At 41.0% G+C, this 18,686-nt stretch overlaps 2 protein-coding genes across 2 annotated transcripts; one reads left to right on the forward strand and one right to left on the reverse strand.

Annotated features, from left to right (window-relative positions):
- Positions 1-3,874: 3,874 nt before the first annotated feature.
- On the reverse strand, positions 3,875-10,988 carry TWNK (twinkle mtDNA helicase). The gene is made up of 5 exons (XM_081956174.1): positions 9,345-10,988; positions 7,914-8,154; positions 6,158-6,265; positions 5,492-5,633; positions 3,875-4,761 (listed from the first exon to the last, which is right to left on the reverse strand). The coding sequence occupies exons 1-5, from the start codon at positions 10,543-10,545 to the stop codon at positions 4,432-4,434; spliced, it is 2,022 nt and encodes a 673-aa protein (XP_081812300.1). The 5' UTR covers positions 10,546-10,988; the 3' UTR covers positions 3,875-4,431.
- Positions 10,989-11,693: 705 nt separating this feature from the next.
- MRPL43 (mitochondrial ribosomal protein L43) lies at positions 11,694-15,261 on the forward strand. The gene is made up of 3 exons (XM_081955727.1): positions 11,694-11,883; positions 13,663-13,769; positions 14,790-15,261. The coding sequence occupies exons 1-3, from the start codon at positions 11,753-11,755 to the stop codon at positions 15,014-15,016; spliced, it is 465 nt and encodes a 154-aa protein (XP_081811853.1). The 5' UTR covers positions 11,694-11,752; the 3' UTR covers positions 15,017-15,261.
- The last annotated feature ends 3,425 nt before the right edge of the window (positions 15,262-18,686 follow it).

The raw sequence follows: 18,686 nt of genomic DNA on the forward strand, positions 1-18,686 counted from the left end.
ACCCTCAGTAGATTATAGAGTATACTATGGTAAGGCAAACCTTGGCTTAGCATGATTTATAAATAAAGTCAATTACTGACCAAAGTGTTATAGGTTAAACTAGTTTTGCCAGATTTGATATAGAAGGGCTTTGCTTGAGGGATGCAGGTCATTAATGAGAAGAACTCCAGTTAATTAAAGGGCCACTTCTAAACCAGTATAGCCAGTCCAAACAAGATGATTAGGAATTGGTAGAAACCAGGACCTCCTGCTGTCACAGAACAACAGTGATTCTGCCTTGAAGAACAGGAATATGGTCTCTGAAACACTATGAAACTTGCAGTGCTAATTTACTTTACAACCAAGTGACTTTATGTACAGTATTACATGCATGAACATGCTTAATACTGTATGACCCTTAACTTTCCATCTTCTATAAAAGCTGGATTTTGATACTGCCTGTTTAAGGAGGGGAAAGGTAAGGAAATACCTGAAATTCCCTGTGTACTAGAAAATAAGCCTTATGAATTCCATGCCATTTGTTTTAGACAGATTATATTTTCCTTGTTACTCCAATAATCAAACTTCATCTCAGGGATAACAAAACCATTCAACACCCCTTTTGCAAGCATAATCCAATGCTCAATTCTTAGAGGAGTGAACTTCAGATGCAACATACATTTCATTAAACCATGCATTTCATAGAGCTGGAGGATAATGAATCACATGCAAACAATATATGGATAAACATGGTCTGAAATAGAAAAGCCAGAAAAATTTACAAAAGTGTGAAACATCCAAACCAATTGTAGTTGTGATTTGAAAGCATGTGAGGAACAATTGGTTCTGAACTCTGGGAAGAGTCATCTGTCCCTTTTCTGACCGCCTATGGAGAGATGCTTATAAGCATTGTTAGCATTGATAGCAGTGTTCCAATATCTCAGGGGTTGCCACAAAGAAGAGGGAGTCAAACTATTCTCCAAGGCACCTGAGGTAGGACAAGAAGCAATGGGTGGAAACTAATCAAGGAGAGAAGCAACTTAGAACTGAGGAGAAATTTCCTGACAGAACAATTAATCAGTGGAACAGCTTGCCTCCAGAAATTGTGAATGCCCCAACACTGGACGTCTTTAAGAAGATGTTGGATAGCTATTTGTCCAAAACTGTATAGGGTTTCCTACCTAGGCAGGGGGTTGGACTAGAAGACCTCCAAGGTCCCTTCCAACTCTACTATTGTATTGTATTGTATTGTAAGCCATGACTGAGTGGTCAGGAGAGTTTCAAATCACCTGGTTTTCCACACGATTATTAAGCCACAGCAAGAAGTTGGTTGTTGTTTGATATCACGTGACAGCTCAACCATTGCACTCTCTAAACAGTGGTTATTAAGTAATGTGTAAAACCAGCATATTCTGATTTGTTCCAAACTATAAAAACATAGTTTATCATGATGCCTAAATCAAGAAATTATTTAGCAGCCAAACTTATCTCATAGGACATTTGTGAAGATGACAGTGTGAGACAAAAATGACATTTCTACTATAAATTAAACTAATCTTTCCACGAGTGGCATTATTTATGCTAGACTACATAGTTGGACTTCCCCACTCCCATAAAACCTGTAATGCCCTCTTAAATCTGAGATGCACAGCAGCCCATCCCACCTCACAGGGTTGTTATTTTGGAAAAATAGAGAATACAAGTACTCCTTGATTTACCAGATCATTTAAGTTACAACTGCATTGAAATAAGTGACACGATCACTTTTCACACTTACAGCTGTTGCAGTATCACCAGTCACCTAATCAAAATTCAGATACTTGACAATTGGCACACATTTATGATGGTTGCATTGTCCCAGGATCATTCCATCACTTTCTGACGAGCAAAGTCAATGGCGAAGACAGACTCACTTAACAACTGTGTTACTAACAACTACAGTGATTCGTTTAACAACTGTGGCAAGAAAGGTCATAAAATAGGATAAAATTAACTTAACTGTCTTGCTTAGCAACTGAAATCTTGGGCTCAATAGTGGTTGTAAGTTGTAATAGTTATAATAGGTACCACCTCAGTGGGAAGGGGAAGGTAACAGAGTCCCGAAATGGAGATGAGCGCTGCGCCCTAGTGTCAGACACAACTGGACAGAGAAGCCTTTGCCTTTTTTTATAATAAAGGCAGGATAACAATTTAATAAAGAAACATTGCCAATCTTGTAGGGGATGATTCAGTTTGTGAAAAATAAATTCATTCTTGATGGTTGGTACCATCTCTCCTCATGCTGCAGGAAGAATAAATTGAAACAGGGAATGGTCATAGCGACTATATTTTCCCAGAATAGTGTGTAAAACACAAACCAAGTCATTTGTAGCAATCAGCTATTGTATGGCCATTTTTGTATGGGGTGCTGCATAGCACAACAAATTCAATCCTAAAGAATTTGCAGGCTGTTTTTTTCAGAATATTGAGGTATGGATTTAGTGTGAAATATGTTATTGGACCAAGATTTAGTTTTATGTTCCAAAGAAGAAAGTATTTGTAGCTCAGGATTGTTGAGTTCTTGGCGCTGACTTTGATTTGCGTCTAGTGTTACCTAGCCCGAGTTATGAACCCTCTGCAAGCAAACAACCAAGTCAAAGAGCACCGAGAACTCATTTTTATGTCTCATTCCTGCCCACTTTGAGCCGGCAATCCAATTTAACTCAAATATTATTGTTGCAGGGAGAACTTGGTGGGTTAAAATTAGTGAGAACAGGAAAAACAACAGATGCTTGTGATATTAAGCAAGAAACCCTTGAAAATGTAAAAATATTTCCTGGAAGATTATTCTTACAGCTGAAAGAATTACAGAGAGAAATTCAATACTTTCTAATATAAATTTCAAGAATCTTATCTATACTGTAAGCATTCCTCAAAAAATTTATCACAGTCTTCAATTTTTGAGGCTATAGAAAAGGATGTATGTGTCAGCAGGGAAATCAGAAGAAATGCCCTCAGTTTGAACAGACAAGTGAAAACCTAAGTCAAGCTGACCTCTGGCGGAGAACAGAAGGAATATCACGCTTCTGCCAATGCAGATGTTTAAAGCAGTGATTCCCAACCTTTTTTTGGCCATGCCTCACCTAAGTGTTTCTAAAATCCTGATGCTCGCCCTGTGACATATAATTCTTACTTTGTTCAAAAAGTGAGCTCTATCCACAGGGAGGAAGCCTAAAAGGCCATTAACTTGGTTTAAACCAGGTTAATTGCCCCCATTAAAAGCAAGTGTCCCCCCCCTGTTGGGAACCACTGGTTTAAAGTGAAATAAATGATGCACTTATACTGCATGTGTTTGAAAAATATTTACAGCAAACCCAAAACTTTGTGGTTTTGCATTTCTAACACTAGAGTGAACCAGATTAAGAAAGAATGACATAACCTAAAGATGTCGTATCAAGGCACAGCCTACAATGAGTACGGCATCCTTCCCAGAATGTCACAGAATAAAACTTTTTATTTTCCTATCAAAGTCTTTTACCGTGCTCAATTATCATTTTAAAAAACAATGCTTTCCTTTTTCTTGTACAATGGAAACAAGACACTCATAAGTCTTCTTTTCAATACAGGTTTTCCTCAACAGGAAATAAATTGAATATAAATTTCCTACAGCGAACCACTGAAACTGGAAGGCTGGGTCACAAAATAAAGCCAGGAGAACCTGTACAAAATGTTAACTGAAATCAATGTGGAAATCATTAAAGGTATAGCAATGCTTTTTTGAATAAAGCTGCATACTTTTCTTCATGATTTTTCCATAGCCCCCTTACAGATACATGGGTATTTGCATCTCCCTTTTAAGCTTTCTAATTTCATCACAGTTCTCCAGATTTTTTTGTGGGTTTTTTTTTTGGGGGGGGGGGGGGAGTTTCTATTGGAAATTTTAATTTTTCCAATCATTATTGAGCATAGTACTACAGGATTCAATCATTTGTGATTCCACACCATGATTTATCACACTAGCTTGCAGGGAACCTTGACTGTATCCCCATGTACATACAGTACATGCAGGAGACAACTTACATGACATTGGCGTTCCCTGCAGCTGTATTATTCCTTCCTTGTTGCAAGTACACATTATGTATCTCTTAACAAAAACACAATTCCTTCCTTGCACATACCCCACTGTATGTGCAGCTGAGCCTTTCTGCTGCACGCATTAGATCTGCTCTTTATTCTGGATGGCATGGGAAATAATCCAAGTTTCTTTTCAGATTATTTCTTAATAGTAAGTAATGCTATAAACCCTGCTACCATTCACAGATCTCTCCTGCAACTGGTTCCAATGAAACAGAGCTGCAACAGAGCAAGAAGAACTTGACCAATGCCTATATGGTTGAACTGATTACTCCTATAATCAAAGGAACCATAGTGACTCTGCTGGCTGCGAATCCTTTCTGAAAACAATTCAATTCCTCATGGCTTGTTGGGTTCATCGGGCGATACATTTAAGGCAGCTTTTGTGCTCTTATTGGATTGTTTCTGGGATCGTTGCTTCTTTGGAACTTCTCCAGCAGCTGCTACAGGTTTTGGAACTGGCTCCTCGGTGTCCTCTTTTACCTTCTTTACCCTAGTTTTGCTTTTGACAGGGTTAGAGAACGTAAGGCAAGCTTTGTTGAATTCCAGGGGAAATATTCCCACATCCCCATCAAAGCGATTCTTGGAGATCTGTAAGTAGCGCCTGCCTGGCCCTGTTGTTAATTTCCTATCCTGCAGGATCAACACATTGTCAGCCTCTTGGCTGGCCTGCAAGAGAGAGAAAAATGACACTATGATTAGAACAGGACAAACGGGAGGATCCATTGGCTGGATGGCTGGATGAGTAGGTATATGTCTAGTTCAGTGATGGCGAACCTATGGCACGCGTGCCACAGGTGGCACGCGGAGCCATTTGTCAGGGCATGCGAGGTGCTGCCCTGTCAGCTGGCCAGCGCGCATATGTGCGCTGGCCGGCTGAGTTCACCCTTTTTTAAATCCATTTTTCGCCCTCCCCAGGCTCCAGAGCCTTTATAGGAGCCTGGAAAGGGTGAAAAGAGCCTCCCCTGCCCCACCCCGGAGGCCCTCCGGAGGCTTCATGAGGTTCGCTGATGCTTCCGGAGTGCAAAAAACCGGCCCTACGGGCAAACCGGAAGTTCAGGAATGGACTTCTGGTTTGCTTGGAGGGTCGTTTTGACTGCTCCAGAAGCTTCAGCGAAGTGTCCTGAAAGTCCCTCAGGCCTCGGAGGGCTTCCGGGGGGGGGGGGAGGCTGTTTTCACCCTCCTCAGGCTCCTATAAAGCCTCTGGAGCCTGGGGAGGGCAAAAAACGCATGCAAAAAATGGGGGGGGTGCACTTGGGGGGTTGCGCATTGTATTATGGATGCGGCACGCCTGCACACTACCCCCCTGCACTCCCTCCACTTATGGCACGCGAGCCAAAAAAGGTTCACCATCGCTGGTCTAGTTCCTTGGAAAAAACTTTTATCAAGAAGGATTTACTTTTGCAGATCCAAAAATGGAAGATGTTTGCAGCTCCTTATCTTCATCTTCCTTCCGTGGATGAATGATCAGTGTTACATGGCAATTGTTGTCTGTAGCAAATTTTCGGAAGGTACCCACAATGTAGTCTTGGAGAGCAAGCCTAGGCAGCAATATGGCAGTATAAATAATAACACTTTGCTGTAAAAACTCATGAATATCTGAAAAAAATCTGTTTTTCTTTCTCAGTGAGTAAATAGCGCTAAATTGATAGGAGGGTACAAAATAGATATTTAACACTCCTCTTTAGTACACACCCTGAAATGTTATGGCATTAAAAGCTATGTCAATTTAGGCCAGAACAGGCATAATCCTGAGCAAATGTTTAACTATGAATAAGCAACTGGAAACAGGATTGTGGGATTTGCACATGCTCTTCTCATCGCTCTCCACACAGCTTGCAAAACGTGGACAGAGCAAAAGGAAAGGAACAATGTTATAAATGGTGATTCTATACCAGTGTTTCTCAAACTTGGCGACTTGAAGTCCTGTGGACTTCAACTCCCAGAATCCCCCAGCCAGCATAGCTGGCTGGGGAATTCTGGGAGTTGAAGTCCACAGGACTTCAAGTCGCCAAGTTTGAGAAACACTGTTCTATACTAAGGAAACATAAAATGAGAAGATTACCTGTCCACACTGAGTTGCTCCTGGCCCATCATAAACTGGAGATTATCAATGATAACATGAGTAATATCATACATGTACACAGCATGGAGCATCGTATCAATTACTGTCCTGGATGAAAAAAATATTAAAGTTACACACATGTAGAGGTTAATTTACTCTGCCATTCCTACCTAGGAAGAGATCACACCAAGTTCAAATAATGAGTTTTTAAACAGAAACATTTGCTGCAGATTAAAACATGGCCGCAGTCTCAATTAATCCAGAGTAACAAATACATTTTTAAAGTTAATGATTAAATAAGGTATCTTAAAACCCTCAGAATCCCAGGATAAATTGATTTCATTAATAGCATTCAGGACAAAGAATGAGGAGTTGAAGAACTTCTCTGAAACATTCATTTACACATTGCAATTTGTATCCTACATTAAAGGAAACCACATGATATTGCATATCTAAGGGGAACCAACTGCCTTAAGATAAAATAGTGTACTCACTGTATAATTTGAGACCAGTCTCAATATTTGCTAGGCACTTTCCACTCTTTGCTTTCCACTCAACCTATGCTAGAATATCTCTGGATTTTCCCAGATTAACATTACATAAAGGTAAAGGTTCCCCTCGCACATATGCGCTAGTCATTCCCGACTCTAGGGGGTGGTGCTCATCTCTGTTACAAAGCCGAAGAGCCAGTGGTGTCCGAAGACGTCTCTGTGATCATGTGGCCGGCATGACTAAACGCCAAAGGTGCACGGAACGCTGTTACCTTCCCACAAAAGGTGGTTCCTATTTTTTCTATTTGCATTTTTACATGCTTTCGAACTGCTAGGTTGGCAGAAGCTGGGAAAAGTAATGGGAGCTCACTCCGTTATGCGGCGCTAGGGATTCGTACCACCGAACCTTTCTGATCGACAAACTCAGCGACTTAGCCACTGAGCCACTGCATCCTTGTTTCTGAAGCTTATAACCCTCCATTTTTTGTTCTTGTAGGGCTGGGGATATGAGTAGCTATAGGAGATTCATCTTTGCAGAGGATGGTTCAAGACTTGGTCCATTATTGGGTGTTGAATATTACATGCTATCGAACTGCTAGGTTGGCAGAAGTTGGGACAAGTAACAGGAGCTCCCTCCATTACATGGCACTAGGGATTCAAACTGTTGAACTGCCAATCTTTCTGATTGACAAGCTCAGTGTCTTAGCCACTGAGCCACCGTGTCCCTAACATTACATAGAGCTAGTTAATTTAGTCTTACTTTGGCTTTACTACTAAATATTTCAACGTATTTTTTCAAGGATACTTATACAGTGGTACTTCAGTACTTGACTGCTTCGAAACTCATCGAATTTGGTACTTGATGAATTTGAGCAAAAATATTGTCTCAGTACTCATCATGCTGTGATAGGAAAAGGGGGATGGCTGCGGAGAATGGACAGAAAGTTGGCCATGCTGGACAGGTCACTGACATAGGAAAAGGGAGAATCAGAAAGTACTTCCAGGTTAATCAAAGGGTCACATGGTAAGTCATGTGGTCTGCTTGGTTCTCATTTTTAATATTCCTTGAATCTCCCAGAACCAATTAGAAATGAATATGGGGTACCACTGTATTTCTTACTGAATTATAATCTATTTGCTGCTAATTAAACAGAACTAAGACTGCAAACTCAGCATTACATTAATTATAGCACTGTTTCACTTCTACTATAAAAAAGCAATAACCCACTATATACAAAGTAGGAAGCTGCTACCCCAAATTTTACTTGATGTTCTGTTGTCCGTAGAAGGTCATGAAATGAAGTGGAAGATCCTCAAACTTGTCTGCCCACTCATCATATTTTTCCAGTTGCTCATCCAGTTTTTCCAAGGCAAATTGAGTAAGCATGATCTTGGCCAAGCGCACATTATGGATCTCAAAGCTGCCCCATAATGTATTAACGCCTTGCATGCAGAGATCCAGGGCATATTCACTTATGAAGGTGGTCTTCCCACTGCCTGTTGGACCTGATTCAGAAAGACAAAGACACAATTAGTAAGAAAGGCAGTTTGATTCAATTTATGTAGAATCTGGTTTCACCTGGAACAAACTGACATGCCCTTCCCTTTGATGGGTACTTACATTGACTACACTGTAGGTGTAAATGGGGAACTATGCCACAACACAATATTTTCCTCATTGACTGTAACATCCCACTTACCCATTACAATAGTACTTCTAGTGGTTTGACCACTATTTAGTAATGTAATAAAAAACATGCTTGGGGGTGTATATCAACTGTCCCATAGACCCTTCTGCTGAACAGTGCATACAGAATCAGTAAGTCAGAATTTCATTTACTTTCACTTCACTTTTGCCAGAATTGGAAACATGCACAATTTAACTTAAGAAAATGCAGCACAGAAAATAAGTTAAATTTATTTTAGACATCTCCAATACCTCTTCCCTTTTCTTTCTAGTAATCATCACTTCTATTAAGTAAATTGTGCTTCTCCAGACAAAAATATCACATGGAAGCAGAAAATCTTGAGAAGCTTGAGGAAAACTACACACATCCCTTCGGCCGATTCGCTCACACAGAGAGGGACTCCTCCGGGTGCCGTCTACTAGGCTGTGCCAGCGGGCAACGCCCAGGGGAAGGTCCTTCTCTGTGATGGGCCCGACCCTCTGGAATGATCTTCCCCCTGACATTAGAACGACCACGGACCGCCACTCCTTCCGCCAGAAGCTCAAAACCCACCTGTTTCATCTAGCCGGCCTGGCCTAATTCCAGCTTTCCCACCTCAGTTTGTATTTTTAAATTTTTACGGTTTGGTTTTAAGGTTAAGTTTTTAATTTTTATAAACTTGTACAGGGGTCTATTTAATCCGATTTTAATTATATTTATTATCGATTGTATGGTTTTAATTTGGTACCTGTACACCGCCCCGAGTCCCTTCGGGGAGAGGGGGCGGTCTAGAAGTCTAATAAACTAAACTAAACTAAAACTGGTTTTCAAATCCTAAACTATGTCCGACAAGTAAGGCAAAATCTGACAAACAACTCAAGAACAATCCAGCAACTATTTTAAGGATTACATATGCTGGTGGAGGAAGGATGAAAGGGAAACAGCAATATATTGCTGCCTTGAGTTATTTATAAAAATAGTAAAAGCAGGATATGAATAAATACATAAGTAAATAAAATATATACTCACCTGTGAAAACAGTGAGCTCTCCTTTACGGTGACCTTTGAGAAGTTTGCTGAGTTCTGGAAAACGAGCCCATTTGACTCCGGCCACCTGATCTACATTGACCAGCTCCCCGTACACCTCTTCCCGCAGTTGACAAAACGAAATTATAGATTTGTGGCCAGCTGGCAAAGCTGAGCGTAGAATCTTAGTAAGGTTCATGCCATTGCTAAAAGCCTCTAAAGGTCGAAGCTGCTGGTCACTAGGTCGCACCAAATAACAACGCTTAGGATTCAGCTTACGTGCAAAACGTTTAGTCGATTCCCAGGACCGGAGATCTTCTCCTAACCATAACGTGATCCTTTTAAACTGTTCTAAGTAGGGAAGTAAGGCTGGGGGAAGACAAGAAATCCCACGAGGAAGAGCCAAGGTGGGTAAACCAGTCACTTGATGCAACACCAGAGCATCCAACTCTCGGCCAGTCAACACCACTTCTGTATCACGCCGACTGATCAGAGGCAAACCAAAGAGATTGTGATAGGCATTGGGACGAGGCAACATATCCTCCACATGGTGTACTTGGTCTCCTTGGGGCTCAACTCTGAGGAGCTTCAATCCCTTCAAGCTAGTGCCAGAAGGACTGAACCATGGGAAGACCAACGCTTGAGCAGTCCGAAGAAAACGCACCCCAAAGTGTTTGAGAGTGGTATTCGACACGCAGGAAATGCCAAATGTAGCCTTGACTTCCTTTGTCTCCTGTTCATCCAGCAATTGCCAAAGAGGCAAGGCTCGATCCCATATGTGCATAGCATCCTTTCCACTTTGGTCATGTTGCTCGTTAATACTATGTCTGTCACTTAACGTTAGTCCTTTATCCTGCAGCTCTACGTTGGCCTGGAAGTCTTGCCAGTTACCTTCAACCAGGGTGGCCGTGCAGATAAACTGGCCCGTGGTCTTATCAATAAAGAGGCTGTAACTATGGCGGTGCTGCTGTTTATCCCCCACAAAAATACTGGGCACGTGAATGCAACTGTAGCCATCGTGAAAGGGGATTTTCTGCACTTTGAGGTACTGCCGGATCTCTGTGACCGAGGCAGGAGGAATCGGGTCCTGCACCGGGGGAAGCTTCTCCTGCTTGTAGTGCTTGCAAGGAGAGCTCCCAACAAGCATCCATTTACCTGGAAGGCGCCGGTGACGTAAAAGGAGCCGTGACTTCACCGAAAACATTTTTTTCCTACGCCCGGGACCCCCGTCCTCTGAGTAGCCTCATAGGGTGGGAACTCCTCGCTCTACGACCCTGCAGTGCCGTCTCCTAAATGCCTTAACGGCCCCGCGGGAAGCGCTTTGTTTTCCTTCCGAGAAGCAGGCGCCCTGCCTTGCTTATATTGCAAGAGCCTCCTATGCCGCTGCCCTCCTTCCAGCTTGCGGTGGAGCTGCAGCCCCCATCCCGATTCCCGCCGCTCTCCGGCCGTCTACAAAGCCTCCCCTCTGGCCGCAGCCTGACCGCACAGCTCAGCCTCCAGCTCCGGATCAGGGCATTGGCTCCCCACGTGCAACTGCAAAAAGCGCGCCAGGACCTTCCTTTAAAACCATCGCTTCCGAGAGCGGCTGCGGGGGAGGGACAGGGACCAACCCGGAAACAAAGACCAGCGGAACATACGGACTTCCCTCCATAGAGATATAATAGATAAAATACAACTGATCTACACCCCTCCCTGCTCGTCTCGTTGCAGGAGAGTTTTCTGGCTTTCAAGCCCCAAAGTGCAGAAATTCGAGGGCGGCAACCAAGAGTGAGAGTTGTTGGTATATCTGGCCGTTTTGGCAGCCTTATGAAGACCGTCGTAACCTAACCTCAGCCGCACACGCAAAGCCTTCCTGGCTATTTCTGTTGGTGCATCACACAAACTGGGTCTATATTGCAATGTTTAAATAGATGCTGACGCCCCAATGTTTTATTTATTTAATTAGTTAGTTTGTCCCTCATGTACAAGATAACAGGAATAAGAATAAACATGGATAAGAACACAGGAAATTGGTACAAATAAATGGGGACTGGGACGTTAGGCATGCTGGTGCCCTTATGCACGCCCCTACAATTTCTTTCTTTCTTTTTCTTCTTCTCCTTCCTTCCTTCCTTCCTTCCTTCCTTCCTTCCTTCCTTCCTTCTTCTTTCTTTCTTTCATTTCCCCCCACTCTCGCGAAGATAACCGGAGGCAACATGCCAGGCAACTCCTACGACGGAAAACCCTGGAATATCTCTATATTTCTTGCCGGTTCTTATCTCGCAGAAAAGGGGGAGGCGGCTTTAAAAGCAATTGCCGTTCCACGGGCACAGAGAGACTGTATGCTAGAGCGGCGCCGATTCCGTGTTTGCTTCCTGCTTCGCTTCCTGTTCCGCTTCCGAGTTCCTGTACGCGTCGCGTTGCCAACGACGATGACCGGCCGCGGCACCGCGAGCCGCTTCTTGGCCAGCGTCTTGCGGAATGGCGTGGGTCGCTACGTGTGTCAGCTGCAGCGCATCACCCTGACGGTCAGCCAGCACATGTCCAACTCGCTGGGCGCCAGGTGGGGAGAGAGAGGCGTTGCAGCGGGCGGGCCAGCTGGGCCCGTCTCTCTGCAGGTTTCGGAAACGTCCCAATTCATTGTTAAGCAGCGCGGGTGTTAAGTGAGAGAAGAAAGACGGTTAGGGAACTGGGGGCTAAAACATATGAAGAACGGTTGCAGGAACTGGGTATGTCTAATTTAATGAAAAGAAGGACTAGGGGAGACATGATAGCAGTGTTCCAATATCTCAGGGGCTGCCACAAAGAAGAGGGAGTCAAACTATTCTCCAAGGCACCTGAGTGTAGAACAAGAAGCAATGGGTGGAAACTAATCAAGGAGAGAAGCAACCTAGAACTAAGGAGACATTTCCTGACAGTGTCTCAATATCTCGGGGGCTGCCACAAAGAAGAGGGAGTCAAGCTATTGTTAATGGAAGCAGGAAAAATGTATTTATTGACCAGTAAAAATGACACTAGATTCACCTATTATGGTAAAACAAAATATGCAACCATTTCATAGCCAAGAACCTTTATGTGGCATCCTTGGGTGAGCTTGGGGTGGAGGGTGGGCATACTCCAAAAAGTAGAACCAGATCTAAAGTAAGCTTTTGTTTCATTAACATTTAATCAACATTAAATATAATAGGAGAACTGGAGGCTAAAACATATAAAGAATGGTTGCTGGAATTGGGTATGTCTAGTTTGATGAAAAGAAGGAATGGGGGAGACATGATAGCAGTGTTCCAATATCTCAGGGGGTTTCACAAAGAAGAGGGAGTCAAACTATTCTCCAAGGCACCTGAGGGTAGAACAAGAAGCAATGGGTGGAAACTAATCAAGGAGAGAAGCAATTTAGAACTGAGGAGGAATTTCCTGACAGTGAGAACAATTAATCAGTGGAACAGCTTGCCTCCAGAAGTTGTGAATGCCCCAACACTGGAAGTCTTTAAGAAGATGTTGGATAGCTATTTGTCTGAAATGGTATAGGGTTTCCTGCCTAGGCAGGGGGTTGGACTAGAAAACCTCCAAGATCTCTTCCAACTCTGTCATTTGCTTCCTCCTTCCCAGTGTTTGACTTTGACTCCTAGCTTCTTAGGAACAAGAAGGAGAAGACCTGGTCTCCCTTTTGTGCCACAATGGCTGAGCCATGACTCCGGTTAATTGTATATGTATTTCACTTATTCCATTCACTTGCTTTTCTCCCTTCCTATTTTTGTTTTAATATTACCATCCAAAGTAATCCCTTTGGTCCAAGGATGTAATAGAACTGGGCAATATTGCTATATTCTGTTCTTCATTCGACCCAATCTAACTATTTTCAGACAGCAATTAAAAGTACTTTCTGTAAAGGCAGGATTGAACAATTGTGGTTAGAATTCACAAATAAAGGCTAGACAGTCTAATATTCAGTAGATTATTTGCACTGTTAAGTCTGTACAAGCTTGTGGAATGCTTACTCCAAACATAGGCACCCTGGTACATGTTTTTTTTAAACAAATGAAGATATTTATATAATTTGGTTCATTTGTGCTCTGATACCATGAGATGCATAATATCACTCGGGTCTCCCTCCTTGGCATCATTGAATGCAAAACATTTGGAAATGCCTATTTCCACCTATTTTGGAAAAGAAGTGCTGGACTTGGGGGACTTTTGTTCTAAGTGGGTTCTCCAGTCAAAATAATTTTATAGAAAAGTTCTATGTCCAAGTAGACTTCATTGCTTCAGCAGTGTAATCCCTCACTTGATTTACGTGTATTTTTTAAAACACCTCAATGCAAATATTTTTGTCTGGTTGTAGAGAATATGTTGAAGAAAAGATAGTGGATTTTGCAAGGCAGAACCCTGGGATTGTGGTTTATGTAAACCCAAAGAACTGCAGGATCCCCACATTGGTTGCTGAATACTGTGAGTATGGAATGTAATACTGAATAAAACCAAATAGAGAATAATCTGGTTTTTTTTACTGCCATTAACCAAGAAATCTGCTCCTAAGATTTAAAGTCTTTTAGGAGATGTACTCAGCTCCCTCTTAAAACATAGTCAGGGTAGTTTTCTATTTAGCCAAAGCTTTTCAGTTGGCGTGATCTAATTGTTTCAGTGAAAATGTAAGTGTTATGTTAAGCCAGTGTGGACAGAAAGATTATAAATATGGAAAACAAAATGAATACATTAATCACATGGGTGTTCTTTTAATAAGATTATGTAAGCACAGATAGATTCATTTTCTTGCAAAACAGTCAGCAGTAAAAACTTGACTTCTATCTATAACTGTCTATTCTATCTAAAACTATCCCCAATATGACAGCCCCCAGTGTGAAGTTTCCAAAAGATTACCTAATTAATTTACGAGCCTCGAGACAAAAGTTCAAAAGAAATCCATTCATTTATTAGGATCAACATTTTGGCATGTTCTTTTGTGGAGCCGAAACTGATTTCCGCTTTATGGCGTCTGAACTTTACCCCTGTATCCCCTCCCTTCTCTCTGTGTCATAAATCACATCCATCAACAAGGTGTTGCAGCAGGCTATGAATGTGCGCATTTTACAGGCTAGCTGTAGAAATATGAGACCTGACTCTGGCTAAAGGTATGAATGGCATTCTCCTCCCTTTTCTCTCTTTTTTATGTCAACTTGATAATAGTCATGGAAACACTTTACAAGTTGACACCCAGATGTATTGAGATTGGAACTCCTAGTATTCTAAGGCAGCAGGTCTTTTGACCCTGCAAGGAAACAATATCAGTCTCAGACCATCTTGATAGAATAATTAAGTAGAAATGGCTGTATCTTCATTGGAAATTCTGAACAAGCTAGTTTACATCATTAAAACATAAAATTAAAGAGATTGAGGAATTGGGAACCCAAGCTATCCAGACAAATGTGTCTTCTAAGATTGAACAAGGTTTTAAACAAATTTTCTTTCTAGTGAATGGAACTGTGAAGGAGGAGCCTTTAACCAGCAAGACTGCAGAAGAGATTGCAGCTATTGTCCAAAAGATGGCTAACCAGTCTGGCCTAGAAATCATTCGTATCCGAAAACCTTTCCATACAGATAACCCCAGTATCCAAGGCCAGTGGCATCCTTTCACAAATAAGCCCTGTGTGCTCAATGTGCAAACAATAGGAGCCAGACTCCAGTCACTGGAAAAATAAAGCTATGCTGTATACCCTGTGACATTTATGAATGTGACGTCTCCTGCACACAGGAAATCTTCATTTGCTTCCTTCCTTACCTAAGAGAGTACTGAAGGGAAATGACTGACTTGTGGTTGCGAACTGAACTATTTCTAAGTAAATTCTACTATTGGGTGGTTCTAGGCCTGCATCGTTACCCTAGTAGCCTTCTTCCCATCGTACTTTGCAGTTTAATTCTTACTGAAATAAAGGATGAAACTTAATTTTCTCTGGCTCCTCATTTCTTTAGACCAGACGTGGGAAGCTTGCAGTCTTTCCTCCCTACATAACAATTAGTTTTAAAATACAGAGAGGCTGATTGTGAGGGGTTCATGGTTCCAAAGAAGGAAATCATCCTGTTTTGAACACTCTTTTCTGAATTTCTCAGATTGAAGCATGCTTTTTATTAACTCGTTAACAGACCAATTGTGTCCTTTCCTGAAAAAAAGTGACTGTAGTGTATACACCAGTAACTCCTAGGCTTGATTTATGTAACACATTATACATGGGGCTGCCTTTTTGGATGGTTTAGAAAATAGTATCCAAAGCCTGGAAAGTCTGAAAAGATTCAAAGAGTATTTGGGCTAAATGTTTTGCACTGACTACCAATTTATTTCCAGGTGAAATACAGAGTGTTGCTTAGTATTTTTAAAACCAAGTATAATTTGGATTAGGCTATTTGAAAGAAGGCTTGTGCAAAACATTTTGTACAGAAGCCTAAACAGACTTCACATGGGAAGAGGAGGGGTCATGGCTAGAAAATGTATATATGTATATCCTTTTTATTTTTAGAAATAACTAAAGGTGATGAACATAACCAACATAGCATTCCTCCTCCTATTTTCCCCACAACAACCCTGTGAAGTGGGTTGGGCTGAGAGAGTGACTAGCCCAAAGTCACCTAGCTGGCTTTCAGGGCTAAAGTGGAACTGACCTTTGTGAGGATTCAATATATACTTGCTACAATATTCTATATATCTTGACATTGTTGCAATTTATCTCCAATTTGAGTATAATATTCAGTTGGTGAAATAATTTTGCATTCTATATTGGCCTCAATTTATTCAGATTATATAGTGAATTTTCAAAGAAAATTTGCCCTTTACAAAATTCCTTACATTCAATGTATGTTTACTAAGGAAAATGTCAGAATGGGGTTTATGTCAGTCAATGTTATTTGTTTTTTTCCCCTTAAGGGCTACCATGTGTTATCAAATCTAAATTAGCAGTTAAAACCTCTTTATTAAAAAGTTTAAAAAGTACCAGTGCGATTACAGAAACACGAAATGTACAGACTCATATTAGATACATCTTTTAGATGCCAGACAACTCATCATTTCTACCAGCTCAAGTTATGGTCTGCTGTTGGCATAAAATTATTCACCTAGTGAGCAGGACTGAATAACTCCAAAAGGATTTCTTGAAATGCTTAGTTGAGTTCCTCACTATCCACAGAGAATCTATGTAGATTGTGGAGTGGATGGAGGTGGGAAGGGGTGAACTGTAGGCTGCTGATAGAAGAATGAAAAAGCAATGAGGGGATCAGTAGGGTATATTAAAGACGTCAAAATACCAATATGCTTATATAAATCTATGACATAGTTAGAATGCAATTCAGAGTTTGGTGGGCTCATTTTGAAAGGATGATTGTCAATTTGAAAGAAGTACTTTCGAAGTTGTTGAAGAGAAGAATGCAGAGGTCCGCTCATACAAGGGGGAAAAAAGAGATGAAAGGAGGTATTTTTATTTTTTGTAAAAGAAAAGTAGCAATACTTCCTGGTTAAGTTGGAGGGTGGTAACATATCGTCCATTGTAGCTGCAACAGAAGTGAAAACATTCTGAAACTTGCAATTTATCCATCATGGAAACTACACTTAAAAGACAGCAACTTCTGCTGTCAGTGTTTTGGATATGCTAAGATCTTTAGGCTGATTGTTAAGGTTTCATTCAGATGGTCTTTAACAAATCTGCAGTACAAAAATATCTTGTCCTTTAGCTGTACACATCATTAACATAACAGAAAAGTTTAATATGGCCCACAAATACTTTAAGCAATTTTTGAGTGATCTAAACAAAACAAGAGCTATTAATGAGTTTCTTAGTGGTATCTTAAACATAGCTGGAGCAAGTAAATTATATCATATATTGAAGTATCTAAGTTCAAATGTTATGGAGGAAAAAAAATCAGATTTCCTAACGTTAGAAAAGACCATCAAAAACTTGATCATCACAAATAGTATTCTTCAATGCTCATATTGATGTTTTAGAAATCCTAACAATACCCTATATTAGCGGCCCATGTCTACATACCATTAATTCTAGGGATCTGGAGTGAGAAATCATTTGCGATTCAGATTAGTTTGATCAAAATTGAAAATAAAACATTCCTTTCTACCATTGAAGTCACTTTTTCATTAGCAAATTCTTATTTTCTGACTCCATAATGTAGATCCTCACTCATTCATGTTAGAACAAGGGCAGCTCTAGATGACTTTTAGATTGTTTTGGGAAAGTCTTTCACATCCCTCCAGATGTGTTAGAATACAACCTCATGTTTATAGCAAGTAGAGGAAATGGTGGCATAGTGATTAAAGTGCAGTACTGCAGGCTACTTCTGTTGATCACCGGCTGCCAGCAATTTGGCAAATCGAATCTTACCAGGCTCAAGGTTGACTCAGCCTTCCATCCTTCTGAGGTTGGTAAAATGAAGACCCAGATAGTTGGGGTCAATAGGCTGACTCTGTAAACCTCTTAGAGAGGGCTGTAAAGCACTGTGAAGCAGTATGTAAGTCTAAGTGCTATTGCTATACTAAATCCAATCAAGAAAATATTCTCTGTAGTAGATTTTAGAAAAGATATGACCTAATACCAAGATCTAAGCATCTATTCTTACACCTCACTAAATTCACATTTTACACATTTTTCTATGCATGAGATCTATTGTCAGAGAAAAAGAAACACAACACTTTGAAGGAAACAGAAGAGAGTTCATATAGATAAGTAAAAAGTACTGTAATCCAAATTTATCCGGGTAGCTCTGAGGCAAATGATTGTTCATTTTTGACCTTTTACTCTGTCCCAGCAAGGTGGCATTCAAAATTTGTAAGTTACCTTTAATGGCCATACGGCTTGATTTAATGTACTTTATGGCCATTAAAATTGAAATGCCAGGATGGTAGTATAATTCACTAGTTGCTATTGGCTGGGAGCACCCTACAGCCCTCTAGACATAGCTGAATTACCACAGTCAGTACCTCTCTCCTGGCCTTGTTGGGTACTCTACTCAGAGGAAGAGCAGAGATGACCTATCCATTCACTGTGCTGACTGTTCAACAACTATGAATATAAACTGTGTGTGTAACAATAATGCCTAAAGTTATTCAGGGTAAATCACGTTTAAGCAGGATTCATCTATCACCATTCATGATCGCAATTCACCTTAAAAACAATTTAAATGCAATTTTCACATTAAAAAAAGGAATACATAAAGGTAATTGGACTATAAATTGTGGTTTATCAAAGTTTAGGTACCAACTTCTTAAAATCATAGTTAAGCCTTCATTTCTTACTTAAGACACCCCTGGCGGGCAGGATTCAGAGATGCCTCATGATGGAAGGAAGTAGGAGACAACCAGACAAACCCAACACA

This window comes from Natrix helvetica (genome assembly GCF_964273705.1).
Source record: "Natrix helvetica genome assembly, chromosome: 5".
Taxonomy (NCBI): domain Eukaryota; kingdom Metazoa; phylum Chordata; class Lepidosauria; order Squamata; family Natricidae; genus Natrix; species Natrix helvetica.